This window comes from Linepithema humile, chromosome 5 (assembly GCF_040581485.1).
Source record: "Linepithema humile isolate Giens D197 chromosome 5, Lhum_UNIL_v1.0, whole genome shotgun sequence".
NCBI lineage: Eukaryota > Metazoa > Arthropoda > Insecta > Hymenoptera > Formicidae > Linepithema > Linepithema humile.
The window spans coordinates 26,631,722-26,653,408 of NC_090132.1; the positions used below are offsets into that span (position 1 = coordinate 26,631,722).

Genomic DNA, 21,687 nt, shown 5'->3' on the forward strand with positions numbered 1-21,687 from the left:
GACATACTTGTAAAGAATGTATAGGAATACAATACGCTCCACTCTTGTACACTGTATCTTTTTATATAATTTTCCAAGAATTTGTCAGTTCCTATATGAATACGAATGGTACATTAAGAGAGATTAAACACCGTTTATATTCTCGCGTGTTGAGAAACAATGCATATTGGATATCGAGCATGAAAAATTAGCGAGCGCATGAGCGCTCTACATTATTAGTTAAATAGTAACATTCACTTCTCAGTCCGATCGCTGCGCCGTTTTTGCCTTATAATGTGACGTGAGGTAATATTTTATATGTATAGATGTTCTATTTGAAACAGCATAATTAAGATAACTTGAAAATAGTAAGTTTTTTTTTTTTAAGCAAAATCAATTTATATGTGTAAAAAGAAATAGTTGTATATATAGAAAAAAAAATGCAGTTGCACATGTAGAGATGTCGCATTTATGAACGAAGAATAAAATTAGCATTCGATTATTCTTCTAATTCTGCATATAAAAAGTAAAATCGTCGAAAAGTGAACACTTTATGAGATATTGCGTATTTTATGTATATTTCAAAATATATCCGAATAAGTATATCTCGTATTCACCTGTCACTTTATTTCAATATAATTTTATACGCAGAACGACGAGGATTGATTTATTTGAAAAGGCTATATTTTTCTATTTAAACAGTCGAAGTAAAATTTGTACGATTCAATAAACACACTTGTTTGAACCATATTTTTGCAAAACCTATCGTTTTCAAGTTTTCTAGGTATATTCTTTCAAATGGGATACTCTGTATATATACATACATATATATATATATAAAAATTATATATTTATAATTTTTCATAAATACACGCTACACATACACACACACATACACAAACACGCACGCACACTCGTACATAGGCAGATAATTAAAATTATAATACGCATAGACTAATGAGCTATACATATAACATGTAAAAAAAAAGATAAGACTATGCTACACTTACGAATAGATATATAAAATATGTTTTATTTATTCCTCTTTATGGTCACGCTGTGTACCGCCAAGTATTATTGTTTGTACGGGCAGATTGTTTAGCTAGAGAAATCGCTTTCATGCGGCAAGAACGGCGCACACGTACTTGTTTATCCAAGTTTTATATCCCTTGTTCATACGTTAAGTTTACGATAATCTAGTTTAGTTTTATAGAAAAAGAATATGGAATAATCAACTATTTAAATAAGCAACTTAGCTTGGAAATGAAGATAATGAATTGTCTTAAGATAATAGAGATAATACATTGCGCTAACTTTTGGCTATGATATCTTTTGCATTATAATATGCAAATTATTTCGAGAGACGAAGGCACGATAGATGAGAATTGTTTGAAACATTTTGCCTTTTTTAACTTCGTTTAAAGGCTGATGTTTCGAACGAATTTGCAATAATTTTTTTTATCGCTTTCTCTCTCTCTTTCTCTTTCTTTTTCTCTTTCTCTTTTTCTCTTTTGTTTTTTTTTTTCATGAAAATGGTCATACGATAAAACTGTGCACTCAATAATTTCCCATGCAGTTTAAGTTTGCAAGCAAATTTCTTTACATTCTGTGTTACTGCAATGCCAAGAGATGGTACATAACTTTTTTTCTATAAGTATATACTATCTCAAGTGTGCTACAACACAGAGTATTTTGACATAGTTAAGGTATGACAATAAAATTTGCCAAACTGCGCAGAATTGCATTGATTTGAACCTTCACTACGAGACGCGAGAAGTAGCGTATTTAATATTTTTGCGATATCTGTCGAATTAGTAATATAACTCGTAAATTAATATCGGAATATACAGACTGTTTTTCGAGTGCAAACACGAAACACTTGTCTATATGCACGATGTAAACGGTAATGTTATATAATACTGCCTGCTGCAAAAAGGAAGAAATAGAAACTAAAGTAACGTTGCGATATAAAATTAAAGACTAACAACAAATATAATTTTCTTCCCAGCGAATTGATTCCCTTTTCTTTTAACAAGCTCGCGATTATTTTTTTTTTTATTACTACTCTTCATTTGAAGAATAGCTCAACGTTTTTCTTTTTACTGCCAAAGAAGAACTAATATGTACGGTAATTATATATGAAGGATAATAATATTAAGGATTTTTTAAACTCTCCAATTTAATGTTTTTGTGGAAATAAAATTTGATTTACTTTTTTAATTTGTAATTTGCTCAAGCTACACTGACGTTTGATGCTTCAAAATTATATAATAATGTGCTATCAATTCTATAGAATTTTACTTTAGAATACTATAAGAATCATTTAATATCTATAATTTATATCAGAGCTCGGCATAATCTGCACATTTCGGCTGATTTTTGTGAGTCAACACCTAGCTGTGATTGTTGTCCTCCAGATTATTTAATAAGATTTAGACTCTGCATATGTATAAATAATGCATAAACTTTTAAGAACAGACTATTTATTTCTTTGATAATTAAGAAAATTACCTTTCAAGCTATTGTAATAAGCACCAATAAAAGATGTGACTACAAGGTGTATGAAAATCATCGTCCGACAATATTTTTCATACATCATGTGGTCACATCTTACGCTATTTTGTCAATTAGAAATTTCAGCGAAAATCCAAATTAATGCAGTAATTATGAAAATGTACACCGATATCGATAGATGGCATCGATTTTATTGGAAACATAAAATTACCCTTCAACACAATTGAAGGTTTTTCAACATTTGAGGAGAAGCTTTAAGAAGAAAAAGTAAAAAAAAAAAACAGAATATTTACTTCTCTTTTAATTTACTATATTTAATTGAACATCTGTTTATCATTGCTTTTTATATAAGTACAAACAGGTATAAAACATTTGTTAAAATATATGTTTTGTGGCCAGTTTTCACAATTTTTCAAGTGTATGGTTTCATGGCATTCATTGATTGAATATCGAGTAAGGCTAATCTTTATCACCAGATGACGTATGCATCGCATGTTAAGTTTGTCTACGCAGTTTCCGGTCTATATACTTTAGTCTTCGTTTGACATCTACCTGCTAAGTGTCAATTTAAGAAATTTTATTCTATCGAATATCTAATATTGACTTTATAATCTTCTTCATTAAAGTTTTACAAATGATATTTTCCAATTTTTAATTATATATAATTATACTATACAGAATTTATGGATAGAAAATATTAGGATAAAATATACTTTTGACATTTAAGAGAAAATACTATAATATGAAAGGAGATAACAATAGTTTATGAAGAATGATTCACATCTTATCGGATATCGACGTATATAAATTTATGACAAAGCTATATTTTTTTTTTATGTAATGGTTGACATAATATTATAAAACAGCTGTTGTCAAGCAGAAACTACTGGTATGTATCTTGCAATATTAAGTATATTACATTTCACAAAATCACTTCGTGTAACAAGAATCGAGTTTATAATTTAAAAACGCAGATCGTGACAGAATTTTTGATTACAGATAAATTTATTGAATTATTGAATCTAAAATGCCAAGCTCGTATTTATATGCCATTAACAATGAAGGGCGTGTATTTGGACTGTCGACGTCTGGGAACATGTGGCGTGAATTTATGTATCTGGGGCTTGAATTCAAGCAGTTGTCAGCTGTACCGCACTTTATGTGGGCTATTGGTGGTGATCGGCAAGTGTATGTTCATGTGCACGGCTTAGATGTACCAATCAGGATTAAAGAAGAAACTTATGAAAATGAGGTATGTGTATTTCATTATCTGCAATTGTTTTGAAGACAAATTACTCCAAATAAATACAACTGCAAATCTAAATAAATATAATAATACAATGAATAATGTTGATGAGATAAATTTTAGCGATGGCTGCCTTTGGAAGGATTCTCTGGAAGATTGCTTCCAACTGATAGATACAATTTTTCTAATCAAGATGGTACAGTTGATCGTAGCAGGGATAAAGTGAAATTACCCTCGATGGCATGGCAATGGGAAGGTGATTGGCAAATAGAAACAACATTAGATGGCCAACCGTTGGATCATGATGTAAATATGTTTCCTCTAATATCAATCTGCTTCGACACATCACATTTCTACTTTTCTATACGATACTTTTATTCTAAAATTTTATATGCTTAACACGTACAGAATAAACATGCATGTAACTATGCTTTATTTTTTAAATTAAGAGTAGTTTTCAATGGGCTTGTAAAAACCAATCTAAATGCAATTCAAAGATAATTTGTAGTTTTGAAAATATTTTTCTTTACAATCGCATATCATTCCGCTTAAGATTAATACAAACTTGTGCACTTTTAATGCGACATGGGGATACAGGTCTCAGATGTTTTAAAACGTCAATTTATATAAAATTAGATATTTAATATATTTTTTGCATCTTCGCCAAGTGTTGCGTTTTTCATAAAGTTTTGTTTACATATAGATTTGTTATCAGTTGCCCACGACGAAAGAGAATCTTATGATCACAGAGAATCTGATGTTTTAATAGGGATGGACATATGCAATTGATTTTCCAGCCACATACACTACGAAAAAACAGTGGAAATCGTGTGTGAGGAGGCGCAAGTGGGTTCGTTATCGGAGATACAGCGCTATGAATTCGTGGTGTGCTATCGCACCTCTGCACAAAGATCCAACTAAGGTGATAAAATAACTACAAATCTTTCCACGTGTGCTTCAAATTGTGTTATTCATCTAAATTGTATATTGCGTATGTGTGCAGGAGCCTTTTATCGATGTAGCCGTGGGTGGAAATCAGATGCCTGGAAGTAGCTCTGGAAATTTAGTGGTCTGGGCAGTAACTGCTCACGGCAGGGTATAATTTTCAAGCATACATATAATTCAATTGTTTCAAGCGTTTTGAAGATATCAGAGTAATCACTTGTAACTATTTAGGTGATGTTTCGCGTCGGAACGAGTACAACTTGTCCGGAAGGACAAAGATGGAGTTCTATCAAGCTGGCGAACGGTCATGAAGTGTCTCAAATTAGCGTTGGAGTGACTGGTCTTGTTTGGGCTGCACTTCAGTCGGGCAAAGCATTGGTTCGCACGGGTGTAACGAGAGACAATCCAATGGGTAAGTAAATACGTCTGCACATATTGCCATTACGTCAGCAGCACACTGATAATTATACATCGTATTAAAGGTGACGATTGGTCGGAAGTGGACCCACCGCAAAAAGACTTGAGATTGGTGCAAGTCAGCGTAGGCACTGACGCCGTGTGGGCTGTAACGCACGATGCTGGAGTGTGGTTTCGAAAGGGCGTGCAAGGCGAAATCAGCGGCGTTTGTGAGCAACTGGCCACCGGAACCGGTTGGGTTGAGATGCTGAGCAAAATGGCACTAGTGTCTGTTGCTCCAAACGATCAAGTAATGACGCGAATTCTTAATTTATATGGCAGAGAAAATTTTATACTGAATATTTTTATATTGCTACTTATTATATCTTTAAAGGTTTGGGCTATTGGCTACGATGATCGGTGTCTGTACTATCGCACGGGCATCACGCGTTCCGAATTGACGGGAAAACGATGGAAATTGATAAACGCACCGCTTCAACTGAGTAGAGCGAGCAGCAACGCTAGTTTATCGTCCAGCAACAGGCACAGCACTTGTGGCACGCCGCAACAGCAACGGCATCAGAGCTGGAGTTCTTTGGTAAAAGCATCGATATTTAACACACAATAAAATAGTAACTTAACGACGTACTAATTAATTTCAAACTATCTTTACAGAGTCGCCCTCATAGCACTAGCGAAGGAACAGCGTTAATTAGAGAATGGGAGGAGCAATCACGTTCGGCGCCAACGCCCACTTCTTTAAAATTGTGGCAACGTACCGGTGACGGTATATCTGCAAAAAATATGCAACAAACATCTTTTCAAGATATATATTTAAATGAAGAAAGAAAGAGGTAAAAGTTCAATAATTTATAATGGCATATAATAACAACGCAATGAGATTTTAATGTAATTATCATCTTTCTGCGTCACAGATCTGCAAATTCCGTAGACATAAATGATTTGAATGAAGCGAGTGTCGCTAGTATAACTATATCTAACGAATCTTTAACGAAAAGTGGAGAATCCATCGTCGTCTTGGGAAAAGGAATGGGCAGTACTGTTAAGGTTGAAATGTTTTTAAAATTAATTAAAAACGTATACGTGTAATTAAAAAAAAATGTCTTTTAGAATCTCAATGATTTAATATTATGATAAATCTGTTTTAATAGATTAATCCTGCTGCTTGGAGTCCGGTTCACTCTGTCGGATCTATGGTAGGCGTCGAAGCACATCCGGAAAGCGACGGAAGTGTATTTGATCCGGATTTAACTGGAGATTCCGGAGTGTACGGCGAAGACGAAAGCGCCGAGATAATATATTGGGCCGAGTGTGATGTGTTATGGTACAAAGTGGAGGCTGGAGCGTGCTTTGTTGATCCAACAAATCCGCCAAAATGGTACGACTCACAATTTTAACCGATGAAGCTCTCGAAATTTAATAATTGAATTAAAAAAATTGTGACTTACGAATCCATAATTATTTCGATTGAATAGGATTTTAGATGGCAATGGTATAGTACAAGGAGAGACCGGAGAATCGTGGAGAGTGTACATTTTAGACGAATTAAAATCAAGATTAAAGAAGATGCCATTTGATTCTTCAACAGAATACGAAAAAGCAGTTGAAAAGTAAGTGAAAGATACCGATCTTGATGGAATATACGATCATGAAGTGATTCTTACTTCGCATATTCTTATAGATCATCTTGGGTGAAGACTGGCGACGCTAAATGTAAAATTAAGAACGGTAATTTATATGAGGATTGCAAAATTGAACTGGAATGGATAAGCAGCGATACTGGATCGTTAGATTCTGGAACTTTAATCATTTTGAATTCCGACGGCGTAACAAGCATAGTACGTTGATTGTGAAAGCTGGAATTTTTACATTCATGATTCGCAATGCTCGACGGTCGACATAATTTTCACTTAAATGATGATATTGCAGATACAATTTCCAATCTCGGAAATCACGTGTGTCGTTTGCTGCAGTGAGCCAGGCAATCCAAGGATAGCGATTCACACCCCTAAATTACGTCGTACAAAAGTAATTAGATTACAGTTCGCGAGCGATACGGAAATGGAAGACTGGTTAGCGCATTTAACTTCAGGTAAGGACGTGATTGCCAAATACAAATTACGTAACAATGAATGCTATATATAAAACTGTCTTTCAGTATCTTGCCAGATGAATAATGTATATGGTAGGCCTGGTCCAAATTCCATTTGGACTACAACCGCATTAGGCGACGTATATGTATTCGATCCTGTAATCGCCGAGGTGAAAAATGTGTTTATTACGAATTATAATCAATTACGAAGAAGTTATTCTTCGTTATTCTAATTACATCATTATTTTCAGGAATGTCAATTGTCCGAGAACGGCTACGTTCAAGAAATGGACGTTGCTGGCAAAGCTGTGCCATTCGAAAGCATTTTACAAAACGGCTTCGGTTGTGGTAGCACTCTAAAAATTAGCGTATGCATCCATGACGATGCTGACAGGTAAATTAGATGAGTTTTAACGACTCTCTTCGGTCAATTTTGTAAAGAGTTTTGATCCGCAAGATTTTAATTATACTAGTTTGTTAATTGCAGCCTGTTTTTGCAGGTTGGCTTTCAATCTTGTCTGTTACACCACGACATTCGTGAAGCAGAAGACTGTGACCGAGAGTCACGACGTAGCTTTGCACTTTAATCCAAGACTAAAGGAGAATATTATCGTGCGGAACACATATCATAACGGCCAGTGGGGAGATGAGGAAAGAAATGGCGGTAGCCCGTTGAAGGCAGGCTGTGACTTCACGTTATATATCGTTTGCGAGGAACGCGGTTATAAAATTTATATTAACGATAACGAATATACTTTTTATAGTCATCGAATACCTCCGCAAAGTATTACACATTTGCGTATCAAGGGATTGTTGACTTTATGCAGCATTGCGTATAAATCTACGTCTGTAAGTCGAATTTTATTATGACGGTTTCCCATTATGCATGCGCTATCGCCAGTTAATTAACATTTTACTGCTGCACAGGTAATTATTGAGCCTAGCACGATGTTTTGGAGACAAATCGGCGGACATCTGAAGAAACTTGAGACATGTTCCGTGGGAGTTACTTGGGGCATTGGCTACGATAGCACCGCTTGGGTATACACAGGTGGTTGGGGAAGCGCCTTTCTCAAAGGTATACCATCAGTTTTTCCAATGAAAGATTTTAGTTTTGCAAAAAGAAGGAACAGTTAATTTAACATCGATCAGAATATTATTTATATCGAGGCTAATCCATCTCTTGGCTATCAAGTTGCTAATGGAAAAAATTACACAGGCCTGGAAACTAGTAATACCGGAATAAATACAATGGTGGACACTCACAATTATTACGTTTACGAGAATCAACGTTGGAATCCGGTGACTGGATATACCGCGCATGGTCTTCCAACAGATCGTTATATGTGGAGCGATGCAACTGGGCGGCGGAAACGCACACGAGAGCATACAAAGTTGTTGTCGATGCATTGGCACTGGGTAAGTCGTAATCAACATGTTTTTGTATGCGTGAAACTGAATTGACTTGTATTTAATTGAATTTTCTGAAAAGATGATTTGTCAGATAACGTTTATTGCTATAATTTTTTTTTATACTTGGACTGCGGACTGAGGAATACTGATATTTTAAAGGTATCGGACTGGATCGTTGACTTCCACACACCTGGCGGCGTCGACAGAGATGGATGGCAGTACGCTATGGACTTCCCGTTGCAATTTCACGGCAAGAAACAGTTCACCGATTACGTACGAAGAAGACGGTGGTTTAGAAGGTGTCAACTAACAACTAGCGGACCTTGGCAAGAGCTGGGAAATACCAAACTCATTGATGTCTCTTTATACGTACGTTTTTTTTCTCAATTTCTTTAGAATCTTTCGAAAAGAATGTATTTTAGCTATTTGTTAAACAATTAGGTGAGCGGAAAACCTGGCACAGATGCTCCCATTCATGTCTGGGCAGTCGCTGCAAATGGTGAAGCGTTATTCAGACGAGGCGTTTCGGAATCTTGTCCAATGGTATTATTTGAATTCTTATTTCTAAAATTCTTGTGCGATAGAATATAAATTCGCGCACACAATATCGGATTTTTGTTAATTAAAATCAACGCACAGTAATTGTCAGCTATTTTCTGTTTCAATAATTCTAAAATATGTAATATATATTTTATACAATAGGGAGTGTCATGGGAGCACATACCAAGTGATCAGCCTTTAATTGGTATATCGTGCGGCCCGTACGGACAAGTCTGGGCCGTTGGAAAGAATGGTTCTTCCTGCTGGAGACTAGGAATCAGCGCTACAAAACCAACTGGTATGAGACTTTTTCGAAGTATCCTCACGAAACCATAGCAGTTAAGATAATCGTCGACAATTTAGGTGTACAATGGCAGAACGTCGAGCCGCCATCAGGAGCTCACTTGAAGCAGATTTCTGTGGGACACGATGTAGTGTGGGCTTTGGATACATTAGGTAGACTGTCGGTGCGCCGAGAGATACAATCGAATGTTTTCCCCGAAGGAACGCACTGGCAAACGTTACCCGCCATGCCGAACGATCCTATTCATATAGGTATTGGATACTTTTCTCTTTCTCTTAACTCTGTTGCATTATTATTATTATTTCTGAAAATTAAATAAGAATGTTAAAAATTGTAGACGTGTCGGTGGCAAATACTAAGCAAGGATTCCGATACGTTTCCGTTTCGAGGGAGCAGGGACAGGTCTGGGCGACTTCAGGTGCCGGCATTATCTGTCGAAGAATTGGTATCACTGGTGAAAATACAGCTGGAACCGGATGGGTGACCGGCATAGGGGTGAGTATAAGTAAAAATTCAGAGTAGTTCAGGGCTGATAGATTTTAGAAGATGAAACATGAATTATGAGATCAAGGAGAAAGTAGAATTATCTTTTAATACGCACAATATAGATACACTTTTATTGGAAATACTTTTTTAATATTAAAATATCGACAAATAATATCTAAAGCTGGATTCCGTAACGAACAATCAAGCAATGCGCCGTGTTACTTATCTCTAATATCACCTGTCTTATTTAAAGTATATGTAATCGTCACATGAATATAATTGGTCTACTAAAAATCCAGAACAATCGGCAGCCCTGATATTTATAATTCATATATTTATGAGAAATAAAATTTGGATTTATATTCTTAACAGGCAAACTGGCAAAACATAAGTCTTGGTGGGCTTGTAAATAAGACAAAATGATCTCTACTACAATAACTTTAGATTCCGTTACGATAATATAAAGTAATTAACAATTTTTGTGATCTTGTAAAATATAATATTCTGTACACAGACATACTCACACACACGAACATAAACGCGTCTATGCGGTTTATACTGCATATCACTAATCTTTGATCAATGGCAGAACAAAAACATTACTTAAAACATTAAAAAGTTCTGAGTATTAATTGAAGGAGTTGAGATAAAGTTAAGTAATTTCTACGATAGTCAAGTCACTTATATAGTATTTAAATTATCACTTTTTAAATTTTTATTTGCGTCAAGATATAATTGAATCCTATTTTTAACTCGTTAGTCACGATAATTTATTCTTAACTTAAGAATGTAGGGGATTGCAAATAGTGAGACTTGACTTCTGCTTACACAATATAACGTATATATCATTATACAAATATTTTGTTATTTTTCTAGTTCCTCCAGAACGCGAAAAATAGCAATCAAATAAATATAACAACATCTACGACTAGTATTATAAAATAGCACAAACAATGCTTATATATATATATATATATATATATATATGTATGCATACAAGTGCAGTGAAATTAAAATACTATTTTGTGATATAGACATTCCAGCGACAACAAATCGAGATATAATGTTTTTAAATTATTTTCACTCATTTTTAAGACCTAAAAAGTTTGTATAAGTATTATAATCAATGTGCTCGATGTCGTCGCGTAAAGACACTTCACACTGGTGATGTCTTTTCATGACAAATCATAAATCTTGTTTTATACACTGTATAGCTAATGTTTAATACGTTGCAAATATGACAATTGAATTATAACACATTACTATAAAATAAGACTGTACTTAAGACAGCCAGTACCTAATCATTTATATTGCCAATGTATTAGAAACATAATTGTTCTCTATCAAAGTATTTTGTTTTCTATTATTTCGATATAAGCACAAATTATTATTTTATAAATAAATATCACAATAAAACATGCTTTTCTTATATAACGCTGCTATTATTATTACTGCTACAATATTGTTATTAATTCATCAGTATATACAAACATATCTCTTTCAAATATAAATATATAACAAAAAGATTTTTAAAAAATGATATGCAATGTTGATTGCTGTTTTGTTAGGAAATAATTTAATCAAGATTCATAAAAGAATAGATGAAATAAAAAATTGTACTTTTAAAATTAGTATCGTTAACTTAATTCTATATTCGTGCAATAATCACGACGTTTATACGCATGTTATATTATAAAATTTATGATTAAGAGATACTTCTCAATATGAAATACACATGACTATGCATCTTTTGTCACATGCAAAATGTTTTTCATAAAAGAGTTACGATTCGGTTAGTCTTTTTAAAATGCTGTCACTATTCTAAATTTCTCCACGTACATTTGTTGTAACTTTTCATTTTCTGCTTTGTCTCTTTTTCCTTGCTCACTGTGACTAAATCCATAAAAACCATAAATGCAGAAACCTACATGTAAAAAAATAGAATTTTTATACTTCAACAAGTCTTCGGATCAACTTCTATATTTGCATTAGTTCTCTGTGCGCCTTTTACGCAAACTTACCGATCAGTAACCAAGTAGCGAATCTAATCCAAGTAAAGACATCTAGTTGGAACATTAAATATACGTTTATAAAAATACTGAAACATGGAATGAGCGGAACGAGAGGCACCTACGCATTATAGAAACGTGTTGAGATCATATATCGCCAAGTCGCTTTACAATATAACGCACGGTGGAATAACTGCATTCTCGGTATGCGCTCTCTTACCTTAAAGGCCACTTCGGTCTTGTGCACCGGCTGCCTACCGACAGCCGCTAGGTTCAAAAAGAAAATGATCACTAATACAGCTAATATCACACACACCACCACGTTTCCCTCGACCAGATCCGTGCCCATATTACTTATCAGAAACGTAATGATGCATATAATGACACCTGTGAAAAAATTAAACATCGCCGATTATCAACCATTTCTAAAGTTTAATACACAGATATCGTCTGTCAGAAATAACTCTTGTAAGTATGTTAATCTACGTGACTCACAGAGGCAACTGATGCCTATGTTTGCGATCTTGCTAGAAAGCTCCGTCGGCACCTTCTGATTATGCAAATTAAATAACTCTCTAAGTATGTTTATAGGTGTAAGTTGGTAATCGATCATTGGTATAGCGTCACGAAGGTTCCCTTCATTTTGATATCTGTAATAAAAATCTACATGCACATCCGAGCGATTTGTTAATTCTACTCGGGACATTATTCGTATGCGAAACCGATACCTTAATATTAAGACGCTTATCGCCACTATTGTGTACGCGAGCAGAGTTCCTATGGACATCATGTCGATCAATTGCTGCAGATTGAAGATGAGCGTCATGAGACCTGAAATAGAGCGATCTCTATCAAAGCTATTAGATAAGTGCACGACTCGAGAGCGCTCCGTATCTGCATCTCCCTTTGCGCTTCTCTTTCTCAAGTAGCCGCACGGTGAAACGAAAGTTTCACTAACCGATAAGCAAACCAGAGAGCACCGTGCCGTATACAGGTGTCATGGTCTTCGGATGTATTTTGGAGAGAGGCTTAAATATGACGCCGTCGCTAGCCATGGCGTATATTATACGCGGCAGCGGAAACATTGCGCCCAGAAGACTAGTGCACAGCGCGAACACCGCGCCTACGTTGACGAGCCATTTGATCGCGGGCCATCCGATCTGCTCGAACGCATATGGAAACGGGGCGTCCGCATTCTAAGTACAAGCTTTTGTTTTAAGTCCTGCATTTGGAGGACGCGCAGAAGTGAAATGTTTTATCAGTTCCGCCGTTAGCGTTGAATCGTACCTGCGCGTAATACGGCAATACCATCGTTAAAATCATAGAGATGCCGAAGTATGCTGCGAATATGATAATCAAGGACAGGATGATTGCTAAGGGAATGTGACGCCGAGGATTCTTCGCCTCCTCGCCGGTGGTAGCGACGGCATCGAAACCCACGAATCCGTAGAAGCATTTCGCCGCGCCGACCATCACTCCGCCGATACCGAACGGCATGAATCCGCCCGTTCCCGCGTTCTTCACGGTGCTCGGGATATCCTCGGGTGCAATTGACCAGTTTGAAGGATCCGCTGGAAGTATTATTAATGACACAATCGAGTTATATCCCCGAAGCCGAGACTTAAACAACAAGCTTAAAAAAAGAAAAATTGTTCAAACACAATTTCATACCATTTTTCACGAAATTTTTTTTTTTTTTTTTAATTGGAACTGCTAATTGTCTGGAAGAATGTTTCATCGAATAGTAACAGTCGAAGTCTGGTCATAAGCAAATTACATGCTTACCTTTTATGGATCCTGCAATAATGACGATCGTAATCGTTATCAAGTTTATAACGGTGAATATATTGTTCAAGATCGACGATTCTCTCACTCCTACGCACAGTAACGCCACCAGCAGCATGACCATTGCAAAGGCGAAAAAATCAGGATATTCTGATAGGAAGGAAATATCTATAGGCATAATTGAGCGCATAGTGTTACTCATAGTATTTCCTATCAGTGCGTCGATATAATTACTAAGTCCACGAGCAACGCTAGCCGTACCTGCAAAAAGTCGTCCCGTGACAAATACGTAAATTATGCGTAAACGTAACTCGCCTTTCCACGTTTTCCGCTCGCACACTCACCAATTACGTATTCTAGAATTAAATTCCACCCTATCACGAAGGCGATGAACTCGCCTACTGTTACGTAGCTATAAATGTAAGCCGAACCGGCCTTCGGCACTCTCGATGCGAATTCCGCGTAGCACATACCTGCGACATAACAAATAAATATGTTGGAGATATATCTCGTTAGATTTTATTCGTCTGAACCTTAAATTTCGTCGCGTGAGTCAGCGAATGACATAACGCGTCACGCAAGATGGAAGCTCTCAACATTTTTCACATTTATGAATTGTTAATAATTGTCAGCGAGAATTTTAAGACGCTGTGCAAGAGATCGACTTTGCAAATTGCAAGATATTTTACCCGCGAAAGCGGATGCAATGGCGGCAATGAGGAAAGAGATGCAAACGGCGGGCCCGGCAGTCTCTTTGGCTACGCTGCCAGCAAGGACATAGACGCCCAAGCCGAGAGTCGCGCCAACGCCGAGTGCAGTCAAATCGAATAAACCAAGGACCCGCGCCAATTGTTCGTCTTTTACCTCTTCATTGTCCTCTACGCGCCTTCGCGACAAGGCTTTCCACAGTCGACTAGTCATACCGACTCGATTCCTCTTTCACACCTGCGTAAATAATTTCACATATTAATTGGATGATCGCGCGTAAATTACTACATATGCATAATAACGCGCAGATTAATAAGTCAATAATACATAATTTAAAAGATAAGAGATTAATTTATGCGCGTTTTTAGAATAAATACATACAAATTTTAGATTATATGCATGAGCGCATTTCATTCAAGGTACTTGAAATTCTTAGCAGATATTCTTACAAAACACATTTGTACCGATTTGTTTTCAAGAAGCACGACGGCGAAAGAGATGAATGGAAAAAATAACGCGGTTAAAGATAATGTCGAGTTTGCACAAAATATTTCTCTTCTTCGCAATGTTTTGCAGAAAACGATAACAGAAAACTGTTAAGACTTTCCGCTTGTTACAATTCATATACAACTCATTCTTCGATAATAATTCTTATGTTTTATCTAAGTGCATGTTAAATAATCATGAAAATTAAAAATAGAAAAACATCGAGCTTAGAAAGTATTTAAAAAATGGCAATTTTCGTGCAATTAAGCTGCGCGAATTCTACTACTGATAAATGTTTCTGTCATTGGCAGTCGACCTTGATGCCACTTTCTCTCCGTTCACTTATTTTCCGTTATACATTCTGTTCTCTATTTTTTGCTCGTACATATATTTAGTTTAATACTTTTTTTTAAAGATACATGCGACTACCGGTGCAGGAAGGACTGAACATACTAAGTACGGTACTGAAGTTATTAACGGCAGAAATACACATACATGCCACATAATGATCCGCGTCTAGAAATCAGATTTACGCGACGGAAGTTTATCTTGAACGGTTTAATTTATCATGTGCTTTCAACAGACACGATACAATCCTTTTTACGATGCGTGAAAATCTTTTTATAACATAAATGCTGTAAAATGCAATCTCTTAATCATTTGATGATTTAGTCATTATCAGACTTTATGCTGTAGATATTGTAAAAGTGATATCAAAGGTAAAAGTGATATCAAAGGTAAACGCACTTAATATCCTACGTTATAAAGCCGTATAAAATAATAATATCACATAGTTAGAAATGTACATTAATACTATCTGCAGAAGATTTAAATATTTCTACAAACTAGCACATCTGCGATATTTATTCTATTTGTAAATAAATAAAAAACTGATTTCATAAAAACATACACATATAATGTATGTGTAGTTAATAATTTAATGTAATAGTGAAGGTAAAAGATGATAATTGAAAAGATTGGTAACATCTTGAGTACAATGAAAGTACCGCGTGCTTATATCTTTTTTTACTACAGTATGTATTATGCACTACGGACATTCACACTGAAAATATTTTGAAATACATGAGATTATAAATTTATGATATCTGACCTTTAATTAAAACTTGAGCCCGCAGCCGATACTAGTATAAAATCAAATACCGCACGAGGTTTTTGCTCCCGTTATATTTATAAAACGCTCTCGCCTTGAATCAAACTGTTTAAATTAACAGAGTAAATATTTATTAACTGTCTCTTGCACTGGTTTTATGTCAATAATTGCTCACATTCATCTAGAAGTAAATTAGATTGTACTTAGACAAAAGTATATTCTGTCGTTAGAAATAATGGCAAATAATCTACAAATTTTGTGTGTATTTTTCGGCTTGATACCGCAGGGAAAATTTTGTTTTATTAAATTTATCTGTGAAGACCAACTTCTAAATCAATGAATGTAATTGAATTGTTCTTAATGCACGCAAATATTGCACAATTCACGTTGCCTTCACGTAAGAGAAAAGTCCTCGATAATAAATAGCGATTTGAAATAAGGATCAAGGCAGTCCCCGTACTTCGTAGTATTTCGCGGTGTTGCGTCATCATTAAAATGTACATTTTTACGTTACACTTTCCTTAACAATAACTTGCTCACAATATTCATTTAATATTGAAGAAGAGAGAATCTAGTCTCTAGAATCGTTAAGGTTCTCACACACACAATTAACTCACGCTTCTTAAATTGAAGCAATCAAGGTTTATTATCGTAACAATTGTATAGACGATATAATTATATAAAATACAAACAAACATTCTCCGGAAGTTATTACGCCGAGTTTTTGTAGCTCTTTGCAGCTTTTTGTAACTTTCCTGTTCGCGATCTGAGCAAGCCTTGAGTCATTTAATCGTCGTTGATAAACTGACAATAAGTGCGGTTCGGCAAAAATTGCTTTGTTAACTCGTCGACGATTTTGCATGCGATAAAGCTGACTTTCAACTCGTAACAAGTTTAATTGTATTGCAGTAGCTGTCTATAGGATAAAATTGTCGTGGATATACTTGAGGATTTCCGATTCATTCAAATCGCTCGTAATCAAGGACTTGCGTCGATAATTACTTAATTATCTCACAACATATCATTTCTTATTCATCAAAGCTACAATTAATCGATTACATATGCTTGTGCTTCTCTTTCAGCCAATGTGAGGAAAGGAAATTATAAAAAAATTATTTACAAGTTACCTGTTAGTGCCGCGATCTGATATGGATGTTATAAAAATGCCATAGATTACGCTCGCTACGTGTGTTGTTTCTGAGAAATCCCAATAGATGATGTAAAATTTTATGTAATGTGTGCGAACTATAGAAGGTCGCTTGATAGACAACAGTATTAATTTAATCGGATGGCGGCGGATATCTTTGTAACCATGATTGATGTGCCTGTTGATCAAATAACAAATAACTGGAATTTGGAAAAAAAATAAATAATTTAACAGTTCATTGATACCCAATAAAAATAGAAAACAGAAAAAATTTAACATAGCGATAGTAACGGAGATTATTTATGATACATTAGAATCACGTTAAATGCAATCGATTGATGCAATGCAATGTCTTTCTTGAAATTAATATGCACATATGCAGATATGTAGTTGCAACAGTTATTCATAATACTATATTATTTATTGCAAAAAATATAATTACTGGAATTCCATCGCATGTAGACAACATTTTTTTGCCGCAAAATTGCGGATGACAGAAAAAAATATTATTGCAAATAACGATCTTAAGAGTCTGAATTTTTTTCAGTTTTAATTTTAGAACACGGGAAGTATGTACATACACTTTGCAATTGTAATTTACATCTTATCGAAAAATAGCGCGCAATTTGACATACAGCAAGTATTATGTGACCTTCGAATTCCTTGTAAATATGTAAATATTTTCTTATTATATCTTTTAATAAGTATATTTGTCCTACTGACTTTCAACATTTGCAGAATAATAGGAATAATTTTCAAAATATAACACACGTGTATGACAGGGGAATGTTTACATCCTATTATACACTCTGTAGACTGTTCTCTACGTATATATGATTACAAGAACAAAGTAACTTGAGGATTTCACACACTTTCCATTGGAAGCAATTAATAAAATAGATTGATATGCATAAATTAACACGTCATAATATATATGATTAAATTGATTGAACAGAGCTTACTTAACTTTGAAGATGTAATGTGGAGCAGAAATACCAGCACAAACTAGATGAAGTGCGTATCGTACGCAATTAAGAACTTGATCGATATAAAACGGATGATATGATTTAAATTGTGGGTGCGTAAACTGTAATCAACGAGAACCGGTTGAATCGGCGTACAATCGCAAATTAATAACGCACTGTAATCTCACGATGCTTACTTTCCACCTGCCTAGGTGGAAATGCTTCAATGCTCCCCACCAGATTATTGAAGTAGGACGTTCACGCTGTGTTAGGAGCCGCCGCGCTACACTTGTCGCCGTTAAGTTCCAATCACGTGTCAAACACTCGGACATTAACATTTTCCATGAGTGTACAATGTTATGAAAACATGTTTGAGGTACATTTTTTTCATCGCCCTTACGCAAGATATATGCATTTACGGCGTCTTAATCACGCTAAATCGATATTTGCGATCCTTTCTATCCTTCTTGTTGCATAGCACACGCATAAATCTAAAGTGGCTATTAAAATCGCTAAAATCAGCACACATGCGTTATATACAGAAAATGCTTTTGATAATTTGAATACATTATTTTTTATTTACTACAAATATTCATATATATAAATATATAAATCTATATAAGTTTCCTTATGTATAAACATACATATATATTTATAAGATAGTCTCCATTCAAATCATACTATTGATATAAATAATTGTGATCTATTTTACCTTTCATTATTAATTGCTTAAAATAAAATAACATTTTAAATGTTTTGTTCCGCATTCCAGTTTTAATACCGTGATTACCATATTATTATGTTAAGTGATATAATTTCTGTTGTTGCTCTTTGGCAGTGATTATTTAAAATTCTACACCAAATAGATCATTTTAAGATCTATCCGCAGACTTTTTGTACGTTTCAGGATTTGTTGCACAGCCAGGACATGTGTGCAAGATTTCATGGATAAATATTTCACAGTCCAAACAAAACGTTTGGTTACATTTGCCACAAGTATATACCTAAAAAAATAGATATTTTTGCTATTTAAAATGTCAGTACATATTAACACCTTCGCGACCGTTGTATATTCATTCGGCTTTGTTCAACGCTTGGAGCCGCTCTATTGTATTGCACTGATATAAAATCCGACATTTCATATTAGACGATCTAATACTGATACAAAAAACAGTGAATATAAAAATACATGACCGGCTCTTGACTTAAACGTAAAAATACGTGAACGGCCGCAAAAGTGTTAATGTTTTTACGATTTATAACTATAATGACTCTCAATTATATTTAAAATACAAATATCTTGCAAATATCTTTGAAAAATACCTGTTATATATCATAAATTTTCCATTTTATTATCTAAGTTCCAAAGTGTTTATTTTATTTTATCATATTAAATATTTTGGAATCAATAACATTCTCATAATTTTATACAAAATAAATGATAGTTTACCTTTTTGTCCTTTTGAGTAAAAGCTTTCTGGCAACCAAAGCAGGAGAAATAATCGCCCTCAAATGCAATTTCTTTATAGGGTTCGACAGGAAACAAATAATGATATGATCTTGCCAAATGCGGAGCGGATACTAAAGTAAGACCACATGCCCTACATTCCACAGGTAGCTCACAATGTTTACTAAGACATTGGGGACAAAGATAGCCGGTACTCATAAGTTTAACCGATTCATCAGAATTCTCTGCATGGCTGTAATATTAATTAAACAAACAATATATACATTTCTCAGAGCAAAATTATAATAAACTACACTGTTCAATAAGTATATTGAGACTTACCACATGCATACTGTCATAGATGTGTCTGACGCGTTAGAGTGTAAAGCATGATGTGGAAATCCCATTTTGACAAGAGCTGCATCCAGTCGCGTTGCGGCAGGTGGAGGATCTATGTGCACATTTAACTGCTCCTTATAATGCTTATCATCGAGTACAACACCGTGTTCACCACCAGTTCTGTTTGCCATTCGTTTACAGATATATAACTCAGCAGCCAATCCTATCACACTACATCTAATACTATCTGCTTTCATACTCTAAAACAATGTTAATATTAAGCAAAATTCTTAGAGAAAATAAAATTGTCATATAAAATAAAATATACCTGTATTGTTTCGTTGATATCTCCAGGATCACAAGTAGTAAGAGCACCTACAACTATTAATATTTCTTTACTAGCGTGGGAAGGCAATAATTTTAACGACTTCATAGCTAACTCCACAGAATTTTGCAAAGAAGGTTCGCCAGTTATTGCAGTTTGTTGTAATGCTCTTAATTCCTATAAATATAATATGGTTATATTACCACAATACATCCACAATGAAAGTAAGGCAACAAAAATAAGATAATGAGTATTTACCTTGATGTGCTTCTTTGCATTACCAGCCAAGTCACTAATTTTTTCAGCTCTTTTATTTCTAGTTATAATTACACCCAACTGACTTATAGGATTTTGATAGAAAAATTCTTCGATGAAATCCTCTAAAAGCTTAAGGCAAATAAATATTTAATAAATTATATATATTTATTATAAGATTAGTAATATATATATTTTTTTATACTTTTAGGGAACACAGAAATCGAGTTGGTTTTAAATCTTGATTGGACATTGACTCCGAAGCATCTAAGATAATATAAAGATGCCTCATCATTCCTAATCTAGCACCCTGTTTTCTGTCCAACTGCCGTTTTCTTTTAGCATTATGAATGATAGTTGCGACAGATGCTTCCAATAACCCATGATCATCTTCTTTAATTGCTTCCCTAAAGTATAAACATATTATTATCATTATGTCCTTGTATATAGATTAACATACAGAAATATTAATTATTATTTAAATATTAAAAACTGCTATCAACACAAGCACAAAGATAATTTGTACAACTCAGCCATAAACATACCATGTTTTTTCATAACCAGTCTCCCAGCGATATTCCTTCTCTTCAGATTCTTCCTCAGCCATTGTTTATCGAGATAAAATAATTCTGTGACAAAAAATATTATCACAAAGATAAAAGATAAAAAAAACAGGATAATTTTATGTATACATTTATACTTTATTAACTTACTTCAAAAAATAGGTTAACGTTGTTTATATCACAATTAGCATGAGCCTTTGAAGAACGACACCGAGTAAGGAAAAAGTAATAATGATAGGTTAAACAGACGCAAATTTATATGAATCAATTCAGTATTTGCGAATATAAGAGATACCTAATCTGGCCTAATCTAAAATGTGGAGGTACACATTAAACATCGTACAACCAATAACAATGCAACCCGGCTTTGCTCCTAGCTCAGCAGGAACTGAGCTCGCTATTCTCCTGTTATTCAGGGTACCGTTCCTTCGTGCACACCTCGGTGCCACTTACTATGCCTATTTTCAAAATTAACGCCTCACGCGAAATTACTAGATGTAGGAGACATTTTGCACGTGCATACCATTGTGGAGCAACCTATACAGAACAGTTTCTCGGTGATTTATTTAGCAAGATTCGTACTTTTTCTCATGACCGTGAACGTGGGGTCG

General features: G+C 34.7%; 3 protein-coding genes across 10 annotated transcripts; 1 reads left to right on the forward strand and 2 right to left on the reverse strand.

The window, feature by feature from the left end:
• The first annotated feature begins 197 nt into the window (after nt 1-197).
• On the forward strand, nt 198-11,370 carry Pex23 (peroxin 23). 2 transcript variants are annotated; one of them, XM_012359208.2, is made up of 25 exons: nt 198-3,382; nt 3,493-3,745; nt 3,863-4,045; nt 4,509-4,661; nt 4,743-4,835; nt 4,916-5,096; nt 5,167-5,390; nt 5,475-5,678; nt 5,756-5,934; nt 6,016-6,148; nt 6,253-6,479; nt 6,577-6,711; nt 6,783-6,939; nt 7,031-7,193; nt 7,260-7,363; nt 7,445-7,587; nt 7,694-8,042; nt 8,121-8,271; nt 8,413-8,612; nt 8,766-8,975; nt 9,048-9,149; nt 9,309-9,444; nt 9,510-9,701; nt 9,788-9,945; nt 10,309-11,370. In XM_012359208.2, the coding sequence occupies exons 2-25, from the start codon at nt 3,521-3,523 to the stop codon at nt 10,357-10,359; spliced, it is 4,053 nt and encodes a 1,350-aa protein (XP_012214631.1). In that variant the 5' UTR covers nt 198-3,382; nt 3,493-3,520; the 3' UTR covers nt 10,360-11,370. The 2 variants fall into 2 exon arrangements, with proteins under 2 accessions (XP_012214631.1, XP_012214632.1); XM_012359209.2 differs by lacking the exons at nt 198-3,382; nt 3,493-3,745 and having other exon boundaries at nt 3,907-4,045; nt 4,443-4,661.
• On the reverse strand, nt 10,009-18,233 carry slif (slimfast). Of its 5 annotated transcripts, none has more exons than XM_012359137.2 (12): nt 17,163-17,304; nt 16,036-16,216; nt 14,420-14,675; nt 14,075-14,203; nt 13,731-13,991; nt 13,233-13,516; nt 12,904-13,141; nt 12,674-12,776; nt 12,441-12,595; nt 12,166-12,332; nt 11,958-11,999; nt 10,009-11,860 (listed from the first exon to the last, which is right to left on the reverse strand). In XM_012359137.2, the coding sequence occupies exons 3-11, from the start codon at nt 14,649-14,651 to the stop codon at nt 11,961-11,963; spliced, it is 1,608 nt and encodes a 535-aa protein (XP_012214560.1). In that variant the 5' UTR covers nt 14,652-14,675; nt 16,036-16,216; nt 17,163-17,304; the 3' UTR covers nt 10,009-11,860; nt 11,958-11,960. The 5 variants fall into 5 exon arrangements, with proteins under 5 accessions (XP_012214560.1, XP_012214554.1, XP_012214556.1 ...); XM_012359131.2 differs by having other exon boundaries at nt 11,958-12,066; XM_012359133.2 differs by having other exon boundaries at nt 11,958-12,066; nt 16,036-16,140; nt 17,163-17,303.
• On the reverse strand, nt 16,865-21,621 carry Ssl1 (general transcription factor IIH subunit 2 Ssl1). 3 transcript variants are annotated; one of them, XR_010890216.1, is made up of 9 exons: nt 21,227-21,621; nt 21,059-21,142; nt 20,719-20,920; nt 20,517-20,645; nt 20,262-20,435; nt 19,937-20,193; nt 19,598-19,847; nt 17,163-19,151; nt 16,865-16,951 (listed from the first exon to the last, which is right to left on the reverse strand). XR_010890216.1 is itself a non-coding variant. In XM_012359139.2 (9 exons), the coding sequence occupies exons 3-9, from the start codon at nt 21,118-21,120 to the stop codon at nt 19,020-19,022; spliced, it is 1,206 nt and encodes a 401-aa protein (XP_012214562.2). In that variant the 5' UTR covers nt 21,121-21,142; nt 21,227-21,271; nt 21,372-21,621; the 3' UTR covers nt 18,145-19,019. The 3 variants fall into 3 exon arrangements, 1 of the variants encoding a protein (XP_012214562.2); XR_010890215.1 differs by having other exon boundaries at nt 16,865-17,076; XM_012359139.2 differs by lacking the exon at nt 16,865-16,951 and having other exon boundaries at nt 18,145-19,151; nt 21,227-21,271; nt 21,372-21,621.
• Between the last annotated feature and the right edge of the window lie 66 nt (nt 21,622-21,687).